Here is a 17,290-nt window from a genome sequence, read left to right on the forward strand (position 1 = left end):
GTCTCACGGAGCCCGTAGCCACATGCACATGATAATGCGTTGCCTCGAAGCACTCCGTCTGGTCCGAGTAAGTGATCTTCTTCACCTGCGTTGATAATATACTCCAGCGTTTCCCAAAATTTGAAATACTTTTCGTTCTGAAGAAAATCCGCCGCTGCTTGAACGACATTTTTTGAAACCTCAGCATGTTGGGCGTACCTCATCCAACATGCGGCATGTTTCACTAGCGGAAATGCATACATGGTTTCAGGATATTGTATCTCGGAGGACCTCATGACGTAGGCCGACCCCATGAGGTAGGACAAAAAGGCGTGTGTCATACTGATGCTTGCATCTGTGAGATTGAAGGTTGTCCCCTCTGAATCAACCAGATACTCCTTAACAGAAAAGTGAGCCAGATGAACTTCTTTTCGGATTTTGCCCGGATATTCCTTGACATCCACAATTGTCACTAGACTTGGACAGAATCGAGGGATTTCTGCTGGGTCTGGCATCCTGTACTCGGGCTGGAATCCTTGCTGTCCAATCGCCACAAGATCCACTGCCTCTTGCAGACTCAAAGGCTGCCGGGAGTGAACAAGCACCTGCAGAAGAAGTATTGATTTGTCCTTTCGAGTACTCGGAATTTGTGCTAAAATCCGACTGTATGTCTCGTTTAGGTCCTTTGGGAGGGACTTCAAGGCTGTCTCAATTTCTTCGAGATTGAGGGAATCTTCCAGTGTGTCCAGTTGACAGGCAGCCCATCTGAACCTACTGCATGTTAGTAACCAACTTTTATAGGCTTGCCGTTGTCGTGAGCCGGGCTGAAGTAGCACTCACATGCCATCGGCCCTGTCCCCAACTTGCTCGCTGATTCGCTGAAGTACTTTAGGGGCTGAAGCCCACCTCTTGAATCCCAGTCTTAGCCTTAACTGAGCATTGACATACGAGCGAATGTCTTCATTGACGGAATCTAAATGAAGGGAAACGTAATTATCTGGTCCCACTGCGGGGGGAATTTGTTGCTGAAATTCCACCTCAGGTCGACAAGTGATCAAAAGCTTGACGTGTCTGAGACTGAACAAAGACGTAAACTTGACTACCCAAGCCAAGATTCCCTTTCTATCGGCGCACTCATCAAGAGCATCAAGGACAATATAGACCTTATGGGAATGCTTCAACATGGCAAAAAAGCAGTCCGATAAGTCGTTTGTTCCAGGCTGCTCATCGCCACGATTGTGTGAGGTGTACAGGTCGTCCAATCTGTGTTTGGCGGCGAGTTCTGCAGACCCCGCAGTGATTGTGTAAAGCTGATAGACAAGCCCGCGAACCATCTGATCCACTGTCTGTTTCTGTCCATCGCTGAAATCGAAGAAGAATTGCAGAGCAACTTGATTGTCCTGAGACAAAAGAGAATCGAGTATAGTCGTGCTAAGAACTGTTTTCCCGCATCCTGCCAGACCGTGTAGCCATAAGTTTTGGCGTGGTCCGTTGTTCCATTCTTGGAAAACTTGAGACTTAAAGATCCACTGCCCGGTCCCCATGTGTCGCAGATTTCTTGCTTGGTTGGCATTCGTCGACGTGTCGGGAGGCTTAGGCCACCTCCTGATATGATCAAATTGTTGATCAGACTTCATCTCCCGGATGATGGCTTTTGATTCGACGAGCATCTGCATTTGCTCGCGTTGATTTGCTTCAACTGTTTGGTCTGTCAGCAAGCTTCGGGTAGAGAAATCCGATAACCCTCACACTTACCGGTCTTCAGAATTTCTGCAACTGGTGCTTCTGTTTCAATTCTGCTTGGAGCAAGCTGGCCAAGAAATCTTTGGCATATGCTGCAGCCGACATCGCTGCAAACCCTTGCCAAATCTTGTTTTTATGTGTATCTGAGTAGTCACAGATTCCACGGACCACAAGACACGGGAAATGGTTCGCTAGGCCAGCAGCCTCCATCTCGAAGCAGAGCACATTTCTCTTCATTGCTAACTCATCCCTCCTCAACGCGTCCTTCATCAATTGATTGGCTGAGGCTATTAAGCCGTAGTGAATAGCAGGGTTGTCTTCGTCGTCGTCACGCTCATGCCTGTGAATCAGATGAGACGAGTCACAGTCTCTGGAGCAATCTGCCGATTGATTTTGTGGATGGGTAACGTCAGAGCGATACAGCCTATCGGTGTCTGAGGGTGGTAACGAGTATGCTTTTCGTAGTCGTGGTCGCCGTTTGAATACGCCTTCCACATCGTCGTTGATCCGGTGTCCGTCCAGAGCATACTTGGCCTCAAGGGCGGTCACAGCGGTCAGAATTGACTGAGGCGGCTGGTTTAAGTGACCCGTCTCCTTGAAAGCTTGATGTTGGATTGTCTTGCCGTAATCGTACTGAATGATGCCGCCTTCTCCAGCACCAGGGCAACCGACAACAACGTCGCCTAGGCGAATATCATGTAGTTGGCTTGGTGCACCGCCGCCAACACCTACCATTAAGCCGACACGGATGTTCGGAAATGTGTGCACCATATCCCTTGCTACTACCGCAGCAGAGACTGTTCCAATTGAGGATTTCGGCAGGGTAGCAATAGCGACATTGTGCCTCCCTATCCGCCCTAGGGCATAAGTGTTGTTATCGTTCGGGGCAAGTATTTCGGGATCTTCGTGCTTCTCGTCTAGGAAGGCCTGGGCGGCAACGAACTCTGTGGCGATGGCGCAGATCCAGCCAATGGTGTACTCCCGAGCGTTCGGCATGATCGCGGCTAAATACAGGCAGGCTGTATAAGCCTGCGGGGGTTCTCGAATGGACTTTGGTGAGGTCGAGAAGTTGGAGGGTCCCCAGCAGGGGAAATTTCAAAAGCACAGTTTGGCATTTGCTGACAACAGCAGATGCACCGAGCCTTATACTCAATGAATGGACCAACAGCAGATGAGCCTCATGTCAGCCTGCATAAAATGCGTGGATCAAATTGCCCCGACGTAATGTGAAAGTCCACGTGACCCAAAGAGCGACTGGGCTGACGTAGCATCTTACTCAGCCACACAAAGTCATTAGGTGTGAGGCTCCTGATTGCGAAGCATCACATATAAAGCAACAAAATATTACATCGCCCGACGTTCTCGAAGACCGACGGAGGAGAAAGTCCTTTCTAACTCAATATCCCATGACAAGATAACTACCGACATCCTGATCTTTTTATGTTCGTGATATACTCGTGCGCTGGAGTATCGGTAGAGATATGTGTGTCTAATTTCTTCAGACTTTTGGGGTTGACCTGCAACGATGTCTGGTCACCGAGGCTGACCGAAGCCCCTACCGGTGTGCAGTCAGCAGACCGACGGCTTCGGTCTAAGACGGTGTCACGGTCTGAGACGGTCTAGACCTACCAAAGCGCCCGGCTACTGCCGCATTATCAAGCTATCTGCGGCATGACGTCAATGTTCCCTGTCAGCTTGCCAAATTCAAGGCATCAGAAAGGCTGGATTGCGCGCTGTTCCGGCGCCAGTCCCAACAGATTGGAGATTGCTGGTTGGCACGGCACGGAATCCTGTTAGCGTCGCGCCATTTCCATGTTCCAGGAGCTTTCTGCGGCTTCTGTGTCGCAGATACGCATGTGCTTCTCACCTGAGCCGCCATCGCGCGAGGGCCGGAATGCCAGCCCGGGGCAATTTGATTTGCTCGTTCTTTGCTTGTCACCACGTCAACTTGCAGTGTGAAAGAACATGGGGAAACAGCCACGACGCGACGCCTCGTAAGACTTTTGTAGCTAGGAGAAAAGGACGTGCGTTTCGTTTCTAGCGGTCGTCAATGTCAATGCCCTTTCCCTGCAGCGGTGAAAGAAGCTTTATCTAGAGGAAAGCGCCTCCTTCTCGCAAGCGCCATGTTCCAACCTGCTCTCCCCTCCTTCAACCCCTCTGAACCTCTTGTGTGATCGACACGGTTTACCCCTCACCACCTCGCCGACCCCTCATCAGCTCTCAACACCGTCGCCCACGACGCCGAACATCGCCAAGATGGGAGAACAAGAACCGACCCCCGAGAACCACACGATGATGCAGGGCTTTGAGTGGTATGTCCCTGCTGACCAGAAGCACTGGGTGCGACTGGAGAAGCACGTACCGCAGCTCAAAGCCTGGGGCGTCGACAACATCTGGATCCCGCCAGCGTAAGCGTCCAATTGAAAGCGCGATTGAGCGATCTCTGGCTCACATTAAACGCAGGTGCAAGGGCTCATCGAAGACTGGAAACGGTTACGATATCTACGATCTGTACGTCGTGCTCAATAGGGGCAATTGGACCGCAACGCTGACCAGCAAAGGTACGACCTGGGCGAGTTCGACCAGAAGGGATCCGTCGCAACGAAATGGGGTACCAAGGAGGAGCTCCTGAAGCTCGCGCACACAGCAAAGGACAATGGCGTCGGCATTTACTGGGACGCTGTCCTGAACCACAAGTTCGCAGCCGACCGCAAAGAGAAGTGTCTCGCCCAGGAGGTGGACCAAGAAGACCGCACCAAGTTCGTCAGTGACAAGTACGAGATCGACGCCTGGGTCGGCTACGACTTCCCCGGTCGCAAGGGCAAGTACAGTGACATGAAGTATCACTGGTACCACTTCAGCGGTGTCGACTACAACGCGAGGAACGAGAAGACGGCCATCTACAAGATTATGGGTGACAAGGGTGACCAGCAGTGGGCTGACGCCGTCGACGATGAGAAGGGCAACTAGTAAGGGCAAACATCGCTGCCATTAATGCCTCCCCAAGCTGACTCAAGTTCGCTAGCGACTTTCTCATGGGTTCAGATCTCGATTATGACCATCCCGAGGTCGTTAAAGATGTCCTCAACTGGGGCAAGTGGCTGGCGAAGGAGGTGCCCCTCCAGGGAATCAGATTCGACGCAATCAAGCACTATAGTGAGGACTTCTTGCGCCAATTCATCACCGAGCTGGACAGGGAATATGGCAAGGGATGGTTTTTTGTCGGCGAGTTCTGGAAGGACAGCCTGGACGACATGACTGAGTATCTGGCTCGTATGGGCCGCCAATTCACCCTTTTCGATGCGCCACTGGTATACAACTTCAGCGAGATCAGCAAGGGTAACGGAGCGGATATGAGAAAGGTCTTTGACGACACGTTGGTGCAGAAGGAACCCATCAACGCTGTGGTAAGTCCAACTCTTTTCTGACCTTCGTAGGGCCATCTGACAGGAGCAGACCCTCGTCATGAACCACGACACTCAACCTTACCAAGCCCTCGAGGCACCGATCGAGGGCTGGTTCAAGCCCATTGCGTATTCTCTCATTCTCCTCCGCTCCTCCGGCTACCCTTGCGTCTGGTACGGTGACCTCTACGGCATCAAGGGAGAGCACCCCTTCCCGCCATCATGTGGCGGCGCTCTGCCGAAACTTATCCTTGCCAGAAAGCTCTATGCCTACGGTGAGCAGGCCGACTACTTTGACTACGCCACGTGTCTCGGATGGGTCAGGTACGGAACTTGGGACCGTCCCTATGGCTGCGCGGTCGTTGTCAGCAATGCCGGGCCCGGCTCCAAGCGGATGCACGTCGGCGAAATGCACGCTAGAGAGGTTTGGACCGATGTCCTCGGATGGAACGACCGTGAGGTCACCATTGGCGACGATGGCTTCGGCGAGTTCGTATGCTCTGGCACTTCAGTGAGCATCTTCGTCAACAAGGATGCAGATGGCAGAGACAAGTTTACGAAGGAATTGTGAGTACCGTCACCCCTTCCCTTGGCCTATGGATACCAGCTAACGTCTGATAGCGATTCCAACATTTACGAGGAATAAGTTGTCAGTGAATCATGAAGAGGCTTGAAAATCCTTAACGGTTCTTGTTTTCCCTTTGGCTAGGACCTACTGAATAAGGCTTGCATCGTGTGGTTTGATGGGTTGGTACCTAATGGGAACATGGTCAGCAGTCATAGAGCTTCCTAAAATTCCGTATTATTATGGAATAAGTCTAATATTAAAACTTGGTTTAATGGGACTTTCAAAGTCGCCTTTAAATCGACGCGTGTCCACTTGGGTGATTATCAATCGGAACACTGAACCATGAGCTCGGCAGAGGTCATGCCCCGCCATTTTCCACATGAGGGGCTGGAATGGGACGGACCAGGGCGGCATCGCCGGTCTCGCCCGTGCGATTGAGCATTTCAAGAGCTCCACCTTGGTCACCTTGGTGTATTTTCTCCACTTGGAGAAGCGAAGCGGATTGACGGCTAAGTAGCTGTATGTGGCTAGAATCCAGCATGCTCTGCAGTACCTCTACCGCCTAGCCGTTCCTAGTCTGACAATTGGAGCTGCATGTCAACCTGCCTAAAGTTGCCGGGCCGGGCAAGTGTATCCTTGAAGTGACATTCGCATTCACATTCTGGAAGTGGATAACTACATTCGCATTGTCCTTCTGGATATGGGGAATTATGCTCGAGTCTTTCTCGGTTAAGAACGCAAGATACGTGAAAAGCACGAGTCGTGTCAACGACTCAGCCATCATTAAGAGAAGCTTCCTTCTGCCCAGGTGGGGTTTATGCTTCTTCTTAACACCGATATCATTTCGCCCGTTCGCCGATGAATCACAGACTTCCATCAGTCCGAGTGTTGATTGTCCACTTGCTAGATATGGCCAATGTGCGAGATATCCATACCTTGACCCGATTCCACCCGGGCCGGTGGACAAAATCTCAGACAAGAAGGGTGCACCCAGCGATCCCCGCATCGTGACGCTTAGCTTATCGCCGATTTGTGCCCCGGGCCCCCACGTCATTAACCCCGCCGGCGGCCGTGGGCCGCAGCTATCAGGTGCGGAGAAGCCATCCGGCCGGTATGCCCACCCGGTGTGTGGTGTTTCATAGGCTTCCTGAATTTCCTCTTTGTCATCGCAACCGAGCAGACTGGATTTCTCATTGCTCATTGAGCCTTCATAAACCCCTCACTGCGCACTCGAGTTTTTCATCCAGTTTTGGGAATTATTAATCATCTTCTCTTTTCTTCACTTCAAACCGTGATACCCCTTTCTCAGCACTGCGAGCCCTTATCAAAATACCCCGCAGAGCAGCAAAACCGAACCTTCTCTAGGAACATCAACTGAGCACAACCGTCAACATGGCCGACCTCTCCGTTCAGCTCCAGGCCCCGAACGGTGTCAAGTGGACGCAGCCCACCGGTCTGTTCATCAACAACGAGTTTGTCAAGTCTTCTACCGGCGAGACCATCGACACGACAGACCCCGCGTAAGCCTCACCACCTCGTCCCTCAAGATATGAAAACGAAGTAGCTGACACAGGCTGAAGGACCGAAGAGAAGATTGCCGCCGTTCAGGCCGCGTCAGCTGAGGATGTCGACAAGGCCGTGAAGGCTGCCTACGCCGCGCTGAGGCACGAGTCCTGGAAGGGCATCTCGGCGACGGACCGCGGAGCTCTCATGTACAAGTTCGCCGATCTCATCGAGCAGAACAAGGAGGTTCTCGCCGCCATTGACGCGTGGGACAACGGTAAGCCCAGGAGACTGACAATCACGGCTGATCAACGAAGGAACTGAGTACCCCGCAGGCAAGACGTACGCAGACGCCCTCGACGGCGACCTGTCAGAGTGCGTCACCGTCATCCGCTACTACGCTGGCTGGGCCGACAAGACCTTCGGCCAGACCATCAACACGACCCCTGCAAAGTTCGCCTACACGATCCGCCAGCCCATCGGCGTCGTCGCCCAGGTCATCCCGTGGAACTACCCCCTCGCCATGGCCACCTGGAAGCTAGGCCCCGCCCTCGCCTGCGGCAACACCGTGGTCCTCAAAGCCGCCGAGCAAACCCCCCTCAGCATCCTGTTCCTAGGCACCCTGATCAAGGAGGCCGGCTTCCCTCCCGGCGTCGTCAACTTCGTCAACGGCCTCGGCCGCGTCGCCGGCAGCGCGCTGGTAGGCCACCCGCTCGTCGACAAGGTCGCCTTCACCGGCAGCACAGCGACCGCGCGCGCCATCATGGGCGAGGCTGCCAAGACGCTGAAGAACATCACCCTCGAAACCGGCGGCAAGTCGCCGCTGCTGGTCTTCGACGACGCGGACATCGAGCAGGCGGTGCGGTGGTCGCACATGGGCATCATGTCGAACCAGGGCCAGATCTGCACGGCGACGTCGCGCATCATCGTGCAGGCGTCCATCTACGACGACTTCATCAAGCGCTTCGTCGAGACGCTCAAGGCCGTCAGCAAGGTCGGCAGCCAGTGGGACAAGGACACCTACCAGGGCCCGCAGGTGAGCAAGGTGCAGTACGAGAAGGTGCTCGAGTACATCGACATTGGCAAGGCGGAGGGCGCGAACCTCGCGGCGGGCGGCACGCCGCTGAGCATCGGCGGCAAGGGCAAGGGTTTCTTCGTGGCGCCGACGGTGTTTACGAACGTGACGACCAAGATGCGCGTGTGGGGCGAGGAGATCTTCGGCCCTGTGGTGGTGATTGCGAGCTTCAAGGACGAGGAGGATGCGGTTGGCTTGGCGAACAGCACGCAGTACGGCCTGGGCGCGGCGGTGTTCACGCAGAATGTTGAGCGCGCGCACCGCGTGGCGTCGGAGATTGAGGCGGGCATGGTGTGGATTAACAGCACGCAGGACAGCGATCCCCGCGTGCCGTTTGGTGGTGTGAAGCAGAGCGGTATTGGAAGGGAACTGGGCGAGGCGGGATTGGAGGCGTACTCCCAGATCAAGTCTGTTCACGTTAACATGGGTACGAAGCTTTAAAGGGGCTTGAGATGGGTGTTTGGTCAACGATTTTGATACTTAATGAAGGAAAATGAAAGTTACGTCAACCGGAGTGAGTGACAAAGTTGTTAGTGTTGATGAGTGTAAGGAGACGGTCATGTGTCAACGCTTTAGGTACGCATAAGGCTCACTTCTATGACACATGGCCGCATCACATGGCCGCATCATTCATATTATAAGTGACCAAGCTGACGATGAAGGTTTGGTTTCTCACTGATCTCGTCGTCTATGGGAATAGCACTAGGTCATAATGCCCAGGGAGCAGCTGCACCCTCTTTCCAGCCGCCTTTCTCGACCCATCGGTCCCCTGTCTAGTGATCTCGACCGCACTGTCATCTCTCGGCAGCAGCAGCGTAGCCTTCGTGCTCGTCGGAACAGTCACCTTCATCCGCACATCGTCGCCCTCCCGCTTGAACGTGACCTCAATCATGCCATACGGGCACTCAAACGTGCCTTCGACCAGGTTGAATTCCGACCTGAACGGGGGTTTCACAGTCCACGTCCTGTACGCGTCGTCCTCGACCTTGACTCCCAGAACAGCCTCATAGAACCACTCGTAGATCGTGCCGAGCATGTCGTGGCACTTGCTGCGGCACGCGTCCTGCCAGAACTCGTTGAGCGTGGTCTCGCCGCGTCTCAGGAAGCGCATGTACGAGGGGTGCTCCTCCTGGCGGGCCATCGCCATGACGATGTCGGGCCTGTCGACGTCCGTGAAGGTGTTCCATAGCCACTTGAGGCCGATCTCGCCGGCGCGGATTCTGCAGTCTGAGACGTCGTCTACGAAGGCCTTCTGGACGTCTGCGATGTGCTCCTCGGGGACGAGACCGAACTGGAGTGCCATTGCTTGGGCAATCATGGTGCGGTCATGAGTGTCTGGTTTGTCGAGGGAGGTGTAGAAGGCGTAAGGATGCTCCTTCTTGTCGGCAATGAGGAGGTGTTGGTTGTATACGTTGTAGATTCTGTCAGCCCACTCCCTAAATCGCTTCTCATCTTCGGCGTAACCCAATTCTCGAGCCATCAACTCAACGTTGCGGAGGCAACGATAGTAAATCGCGGTCTCAATGTTAGCTTGGTGGTTTCCGAACGCAATGTCCCGGCCCCAATCGCCGAGACCGTGCTCAATCAGTCCGCCCTGTCGCTCCTTTGTGTGCAGATACTCCATGTACCGAACACAAGGTTGATACATCTTCTGGAACATGTGCATAGACCCGTAGTACTTTTTCAGGATCTCAGGAATCAGCGCGATAGCTCCGCCCCAGGTGATGGTGTCGTGCAGCGGGCCGCACATGTATCTAATTTCAGGGGCCATCGTGGGCACCAGACCGTTGTACTCCTGCGTATCGAAGATGTCGTCGAGAATCTTGGAGTGAAGGGCTTCAATGTCGCGGATGTACTGCGTCGCTGGCGCGAGGAGATGCGTCACCTCGAGCCATCCAAACTTCTCAATCTGCGGGCAGTCGGTGTGGTAGCTGAAGAGATTGCTGACGAAGGACCAGTAACACATGTTAATCAGCGCGTTGGCGTCTTCGACGTCCGTCTTCATGGCACCGAGACGACGGGCTGCGGAGGAGACATGACGGCCGACGACGGAGTGGATGACGGGAAGCCCCTCGCCCTCGTTCAGTGACACACCTTCGACCTGGATGTATCGGGCACTCGTGAAGCTGAAGTCGGGCTCCCAGACCTCGATGGCTCCGGTACCAGCCAGTGTGATTTTCGAGTAGACTTTGATCTCAAACTCTTTGAACAAAGGGTCGGGCATCAACACCCTTCCAGCCTCATCAACGCTCTCGGAGTACCGCACGATCACCTCAGCCCCTGCCGGTCCGCTGACCTCGATGCGGACCATGGTTGAGGCATTCTGGCCCAGGTCAAAGGCCACAACATTTCGCTCCAAACTCTTCTTTGAGACCGATTCGAATGTCTCGTGCAGCGTGACCGGCGGCTGGCTCTGGTACTTGAGCTTTCCTCGCGGCCCGGTCACAGGCGTCGCCGGCTTCCACTCCGATTCATCGAAGCCCGGCGCATCCCACCCGGCTGGGTAACACCGGAAATCCTTGTTCTCCGAGGCGTAAATATTCGCTAGCGTGGTAGCGCTCTTCCTCGTCTTCCAATCGGGCCCGGTGATGGTGGTCTCCCTACTACCATCCTCGTAGAAGAGGTGCAGCTCCGCAAAGAAGCAGAGCTCGTTGCCGTACCGGACATATGTGTTGTCCTCATACATTGGCCAAAAGAAGCGGTCGCCTTGGTCGCCTGCGTAGAACCCATTACCTATGTGAGCGCCGAGCACGTTTTCTCCTTCGTTGAGAAAACTGCTCAAGTCATAGGCGACGAATTGGACTGTGCGGTGGTAGTTCGTCCAGCCTGGGTCCAGGACGTGGTTTGAGGCCGGGGTGCCATTGCAGGAGAGGTTGAAGTGGCCAAGGCCCGAGGCGAAGGCGACGGCTCGTGTAGGTTTGCGGTCAAGGCGGAGGGACTTGCGGAGGTAGAAGGGCTTGTCGCTGCTGTCGCCGATCCAAACGCCCTTCCAACGGTTAGGCTCGTCTTCGAACCAGGCGCGGAAGATTAGACTCGTATGGGGCATCTGCGAACGGGTTAATATTAGTGTAAAAGTTCATTGTAGTCGTTGCTAGGATGGACATACGTATGTCTGGTTCATGCTATAAGGAGGCAGAAGTCTGCTCGATCTGGGGTACGCGGTGAAGAACTCATTGAGGCCACTGGATGAAGGCTGGCCATCCTGATCCCAGACGGTGACCTTCCAGTAGTGGAAGCTCGCCGACTTGAAGCCGCCGTCTGGCTTGCAGAGAATGTTTCGCTGAGCATTGCTCTCAACCTTGCCAGAATCCCATAGGATGTTTGGGTGCGAGGATGAATCAAGCGCTTGTTGGCTCAGGGCGACGACCACCCGGTACGCTGTTTGTGAAGCATGCTCGAGGTCGGAATGAAGAGTCCAGTAGAATCGGATCTCGTCTGCGTCAATGCCCAGGGTCTCATGGAAAGCATGGATCCCGCAACGCGTTACTTCCATGATGAATGACCAGGGTATTGGAGGCCAGGGCGATATGTTGCAGTCAATAACGAGCTGGGCAAGCGAGACACTTCACAGCCGTCCAAGCGGCTCAAGTATTGGTTCTCGGCCTAGTGCGTGTACGGTTTGTATGAAAGTCTCGCAATGTTTCGGACAAGTTCCGCACACAACCAGTTCACGATGTGTAAAAAGAGCAAGGCCAGGCGAGGGCTTCAAGTCATCAATGTTCCGAGAGGACCGAGTTTCGGTGCTTTGTTATCTCGAAAAGGTGGCTCTGGCGGGGGCTGAAACATACCACTACCGTTGTTGGTTCCCCATTCACCTGGGTCGCATTGCGCCGAGAGTGGACGAGGTCTTGGGAGAGCCGGTGGGCTGGATTATCGCAATTCGGTACTCGGAGGCTGGGCTTTGAGTCCGCTATCTGGCCGAGCACAGTTGCCGGGCGGGGTTTGTGAGAGTGTCATCGAATGGGAGGCGGGATTCTCGCCGCGTTATTGACAGGTTTGGTCCTAGCGTGATGTTTGGCGGAGATCCCGGGGTGAGACCGGGTTATCCGGGGCCGTCACCACCATATATTCAATGTACTCAGCTCATCGGGTCTTCGCGATTCAAGTGTCCCTCTTTCGAGTTTGCAAATTCCAACGCAATGCCAGTTGAGTTAAACCAGCAAGACTCTTCCGGACATTTGAGAATGTCCTCTGCCCGTTCTAGAAACCCCACCGTCCCGGACTCGGCCCCTCGTAAACTCCACATACCGCTGCACAGGACCGGAAGAGCTTACAGATGAGTACAATACGAAATCCTCTAGTGCCGTAGTCACGGTACGCATTGGCAGTAGCATAGCATCCAGTTCGGTAATGTCGGGGTAAAGATACAGCTTAGTATGGGGTGCTTGTGGGGGAGGTTTGCCCCCAGATTCTGGAGGTTGTAAGATCAGGGGAGGATCGGCCGAGTACAAGAAGAGAGCCCCACCTGATGGGATGACACCTTGATCTGGGCTTGTACGCGGGCGAAGAGTCTATTCGTCTCTGCAGCTAGTGCAATTTCCTGAAAATCCTTTATCCTTTGAAGCTGTATTTGAACCTTCGTCTGGTCGCGAGACTTTCGAGGCTTCTCCTGCAGTTCATCCTATCCCGACATTGTCAAGCCGACTCCAGGTACCCCAACTGCGAACACCATGGGGCGTCTTACCACTGTATTTTCGGCCGTCTTCTTGGCCATAGGAGGTTTCCTCTTTGGCTATGATTCCGGTATCATCACGTCCACGATCGCGCTTGACACGTTCAAGGAGTATTTCAGCGACCCATCAGACACCGTCACTGGCGGCATCGTGTCGGCCTTCCAAGGAGGCGCGATTCTTGGCACCATCATAAACATGATGTTCGCGAACTGGATGGGTCGCCGAAACACCATCTTCGTCGGTTCCGTGGTGTCGTGCATCGGCTCCGCGCTGCAGGCAGGCTCCGTGAATATGACGATGCTCATCATCGGCCGCTTCCTGGGAGGCGCAGCCGTGGGACAGCTCACCTCGACGATTCCGATGTACGCCTCTGAGTTGTCCGAGGCGAGATACCGTGGTGTCCTCTCCGGACTGCTGCAGTGGATGTTGAGTTGGGGTTTCTTCGTCGCCCAGTGGCTGGGATACGGCTGCTCCTTCAACCACACCGCGTTCTCTTGTCAGTGCCTGGTCAGACCCCAATACGTTTAGATTACCCTGCTAACATTCTGACAGGGAGATTTCCCCTTGCCTTCCAATGCGTCCCCGGCATCATTCTCATCTCCGGCGTATACTTCTTGCAAGAATCACCTCGATGGCTCATGGAGAGAGACCGCCATGAAGAAGCCCGCGCATCCCTAAACAAACTCCGAAGCGGCCTCGACGAAGAGACAATTGACCTCGAGTTCCGCGAGATCCGCGACGTCATTCTTGCTGATAGAGCTGTCGGCGATGTCTCGTGGAAGTCCATCATCACAAAGGCGTCCTGGCGCAAGCGTCTTCTCTTGGGCTGTGGAATCCAAGCTTTCGGCCCCCTCAGGTATGAAAGTCCCTTCAGGAGCTCACCTCTGTAGGTAAACGTATGCTGACACGGATATCAGTGGAATCAACGTTATCAATTACTACGGCCCCCGCATCTACGAGATCCTCGGCATCAAAACTCAAGAATCCCTGATGATCATCGGCATCAGCGGTGCCCTTTCGATCGTGTACTGCACCATCGGCCTATGGCTCCTCGACCGTGTCGGCAGAGTCAAGCCGCTGATCGTCTCCGCCGCCGGTCTTGGCGCATCCCTGCTAGTCAACGCAGTCCAAGCCCAATACATCAACGAAAACAACACGAACCAGCTCCGCAGCATGGTCGCCATGAACTTCGTCTTCAATATGTTCTACACCCCGCTCGGCATCATCAGCTGGGTCTACCCGGCCGAGATCTTCCCCGTCGAGGTCAGAGCGCTCGGAAACGCTATCACGACCTTCACCAACTGGACCGTCAACCTTGTCTTTGCCCAGTTCTCGCCGCAGGCCCTGACATCCATTGGCTTCAGGTACTTCTACGTGTTCTTCGTCTTCAACCTGATTGCCATGCTGTGCTACATCTTCTTCTTTCCCGAGACGAAGGGTAGGACTCTGGAGCAGATGGACGAGCTGTTCGGTGACCAGCTTGTGCCCCACGCCATGCAGGATTCGGAGGGCGCTGCTGCCGCTGTCTCCAAGGACGAGAAGTTGGTGGAGCAGCTTGATCGTGTTTGAGCTGCATCTTGGCATGTTCACAACGGAAAGATACAAAGAATTATGTGTACTCGTGACTAGTTTGAGGAACAAAACGGCTTCAATAATAATAACTCCATCATTGTGCCGATCGCGGTGCATTCCAGTACTGCATACCCCCAAATGAAATGTCAGAATTCTTCATCATCATCCCGAGCCTCCATCTTCCCAGGCCCGGCCAGAAGTTCGCCTCTTCAGCATCCTCTTCCTGTCTCATGTCAAACCAGCCAACCTCCGTCTTTGAGCTTGAAATCGTTGGAAAGAACTTGCACCATCGGTCGGTACCGACGAGCTCCCCTTGGCTGCCGTTGCCCTCTGGCAAAGGAGGCTGTACGAGGGTCAGGTCAACTCCGAGGAACTTGACCAGCGATGTAGTCAGCGGGAAACTGGGTAAGTAGTTGACCGGCTTGTATACAGTGCGGAAGAATGGCTTTTTGTCGGCGACTGCCTCCGCAACATCACCCGTGGTATCGTGCGGGAATATCTTAATCTCCGTACCACCACTAGCCAGAGCGTTAAACTCGAAACGTGCAAGGTGCTTTGGGATGCTCCAATCTGTATTGAATTAGCATTTACATCTTGTCAAAGGGCAAAATAATCCCCAGATCTCACCTTTGCGACCATTCCAGCATGTCGTCTTCTGTGACACATAGATGCGAGTGATTCGCATATTCCGCTTCTCCATCCGTTTGCCATTCTCCTCGACAGGATAAGAGTACACTCCAGTTGATAGGATGAACTCATCGTAAGGCCCCACGGGGCTGGACGCGTACCGGTGGATCTGGATGGTGCCGATCCCTCCCTGTGGTGATCCTGAGTCCGAAGCGCACGCGAAAGAGGACTGAGCCTCAAGTGGGGAAAATGCCACGTCGGTCGGAAGCTTCTTTGCCTGTGCCGACGGAATCCAGAACATGAAGAAGAAGGATGTTCCTTTCAAGTCCCAAGGGGAAGGAACGTGTTTGATGGGCTCGTTCATCTCATCCACGGTAGGGGAAGTGCCCGAAGTAGATCAGACAGACGGTCGCTTTTCCAATACTCTCTGCTCGCCAATTGATTAACAGTCACCGGAATTAGTACCAAGTTTGAAAAGATGGGGATACTGAGGTTGGGAAGGAGTTGGAGCCACAAGAGAAGGACGCCAAGCTGTGAAATGAGCATTAAATTAAGGGCAGTTTCGCTGAAGTTCGACGGAGAAACACTTCTCAGCCATGGCGTTCGTTAAAACGTGGCGTCCAATGACGTTGGAGAAATGAAAGACACTGGCTTGGCCCAGTAGGCTGTCGTATGAGAAGTTCGCGGTCGTGCTTGACAGCGCCATTTACAAATAAAGTCCATGCGAACGGGCAACCGGAAGAGAGAGTTGAAAAGTGGGGCTGCAGTTTGTCAGCTGGACAGCATTCAGTGATAAATCTACATCCGCGATCAAAGGGAGAAAGCAGAAAGGAAGTTGTAGAAGTTGAGGGTCAAAAACATTAGCCGCGGATAAGCAATTTCATTTCAAGACTACGTTTGAGCGTATCTAAATCCAGCGGCAGTGCCTTCGCAGCTCATCTGAGTGCAAGTATAACCAGGATTTTGATCAGACGCCAAGAGACAATGCTTATAATCAAAATCCCAAAGCAGATTTCGTGGCAATGGCAAGTTGGAACCCGTTTCCTTCAGAGCCCTCGACGGGGAAACATCGATGAAAAAGGGAGAATAAACCCGAATTTATTGAGGTGACACCACTAAAACATTACAATTTAAAATAAACCCTCTCATGCAAAACGACGACTCATAATGCAACACCAGAAATCAGGCAGGACCTCTAATGCATTTCTCCGAGTGAGGATGTGTGACTTGAACCAGGCAGATGAACACCAAATTTGAGACAGACATGTGGCAGAGCATCACACTAGCCACTAATGGCAAAAGCGAGTAGCAGTGCATCACTACGATCACCTCCCACTAGTGTATCTGACTCTGTGCAATCGTAGCACAGAGTAACTGTGGCTTGTCCTCTTGCGAAGACTGTTCAAGACGGTGTCTGCCAATGGTCTCCTTCACAGAAAGTTACCTTACCCCTTGTCTTAGCAGACACCGCGATTTGTATATAAGCAGGTCAAATCTCACATTTCCCCCTCGGCGATAGCCTGAAGGGGTCGGAAAAGATACGAATCGCCCAAACCTTTGACACCACTTTTCCACTAGATGATACCGCGATCATTCTCCAGCCATGTCTCAAGCAACCCGCACCACACCTATGGCGTCCAGCCCGCGAAGTCTCACATGCCCAAGCCAGTCCCCACGATCCCCCGACAGAGCTTCAATCGATGGAGATATGTCTATTCGTGATCAGCTCTTTTCGGGTTTCTACTCGGCATCGCCTGCGCATTCACTTCCAGATGCAGATTCCGTCGATATGGCAATTAGGCCTCCGAGTGAGGAGATAGCCTTTGAAGATGATATGATTAGCCTCGAAGCGCATTCTCTAGCCCAGGCCGCATCAGAGCAACCCAATCAGCAAGCAATGCTTCTGGCCGATGCGAGAGATGGCGAGCCCGGCGAAGCTGAGATCGAAGACGGACTTCATCACACCGGCGCTGCTTTATGGCGTCCACAATGGCTCCAGCCCGCCGTACTATCATCCTTTATGGTGCTCTTTCTCCTTGGCGCTATCATCCTTCCAATCATGCGCTGGCTCTCCCTAAATAATGACGGTCTCGTTCAAGTTCAAGCTAACCTCGTATACTTGTGGAGATTTGGGCCAACGGCTGGT

The 17,290-nt window shown here is 53.6% G+C and overlaps 6 protein-coding genes across 6 annotated transcripts; 3 read left to right on the forward strand and 3 right to left on the reverse strand.

The window, feature by feature from the left end:
* Nucleotides 1-676: 676 nt before the first annotated feature.
* CGGC5_v009201 (uncharacterized protein) lies at nt 677-2,718 on the reverse strand (the record flags this gene model as incomplete). The annotated part of the gene is made up of 5 exons (XM_066152136.1): nt 677-750; nt 820-887; nt 928-1,678; nt 1,729-1,775; nt 1,838-2,718. The coding sequence occupies 5 exons, from the start codon at nt 2,716-2,718 to the stop codon at nt 677-679; spliced, it is 1,821 nt and encodes a 606-aa protein (XP_066008374.1).
* Nucleotides 2,719-3,978: 1,260 nt separating this feature from the next.
* On the forward strand, nt 3,979-5,772 carry amyS (Alpha-amylase; the record flags this gene model as incomplete). Its single annotated transcript, XM_032027239.1, has 6 exons — nt 3,979-4,130; nt 4,186-4,233; nt 4,284-4,691; nt 4,748-5,129; nt 5,179-5,693; nt 5,748-5,772. 6 exons carry the CDS (start codon nt 3,979-3,981, stop codon nt 5,770-5,772), a joined length of 1,530 nt encoding a protein of 509 aa, XP_031876332.1.
* A 1,314-nt stretch (nt 5,773-7,086) lies between these two features.
* On the forward strand, nt 7,087-8,713 carry CGGC5_v009203 (putative aldehyde dehydrogenase-like protein; the record flags this gene model as incomplete). Its single annotated transcript, XM_032027241.1, has 3 exons — nt 7,087-7,214; nt 7,275-7,474; nt 7,533-8,713. The coding sequence occupies 3 exons, from the start codon at nt 7,087-7,089 to the stop codon at nt 8,711-8,713; spliced, it is 1,509 nt and encodes a 502-aa protein (XP_031876331.1).
* A 247-nt stretch (nt 8,714-8,960) lies between these two features.
* CGGC5_v009204 (uncharacterized protein) lies at nt 8,961-11,765 on the reverse strand (the record flags this gene model as incomplete). Its single annotated transcript, XM_032027242.1, has 2 exons — nt 8,961-11,318; nt 11,379-11,765. The coding sequence occupies 2 exons, from the start codon at nt 11,763-11,765 to the stop codon at nt 8,961-8,963; spliced, it is 2,745 nt and encodes a 914-aa protein (XP_031876360.1).
* A 1,177-nt stretch (nt 11,766-12,942) lies between these two features.
* Nucleotides 12,943-14,514, forward strand: CGGC5_v009205 (High-affinity glucose transporter; the record flags this gene model as incomplete). Its single annotated transcript, XM_032027243.1, has 3 exons — nt 12,943-13,441; nt 13,498-13,801; nt 13,863-14,514. The coding sequence occupies 3 exons, from the start codon at nt 12,943-12,945 to the stop codon at nt 14,512-14,514; spliced, it is 1,455 nt and encodes a 484-aa protein (XP_031876358.1).
* Nucleotides 14,515-14,611: 97 nt separating this feature from the next.
* CGGC5_v009206 (uncharacterized protein) lies at nt 14,612-15,508 on the reverse strand (the record flags this gene model as incomplete). Its single annotated transcript, XM_032027244.1, has 2 exons — nt 14,612-15,087; nt 15,145-15,508. The coding sequence occupies 2 exons, from the start codon at nt 15,506-15,508 to the stop codon at nt 14,612-14,614; spliced, it is 840 nt and encodes a 279-aa protein (XP_031876359.1).
* Between the last annotated feature and the right edge of the window lie 1,782 nt (nt 15,509-17,290).

The sequence above is a fragment of the Colletotrichum fructicola genome (genome assembly GCF_000319635.2).
Source record: "Colletotrichum fructicola Nara gc5 chromosome Unknown KSG_Nara_v1_contig05, whole genome shotgun sequence".
Classification (NCBI taxonomy): Eukaryota; Fungi; Ascomycota; class Sordariomycetes; order Glomerellales; family Glomerellaceae; genus Colletotrichum; species Colletotrichum fructicola.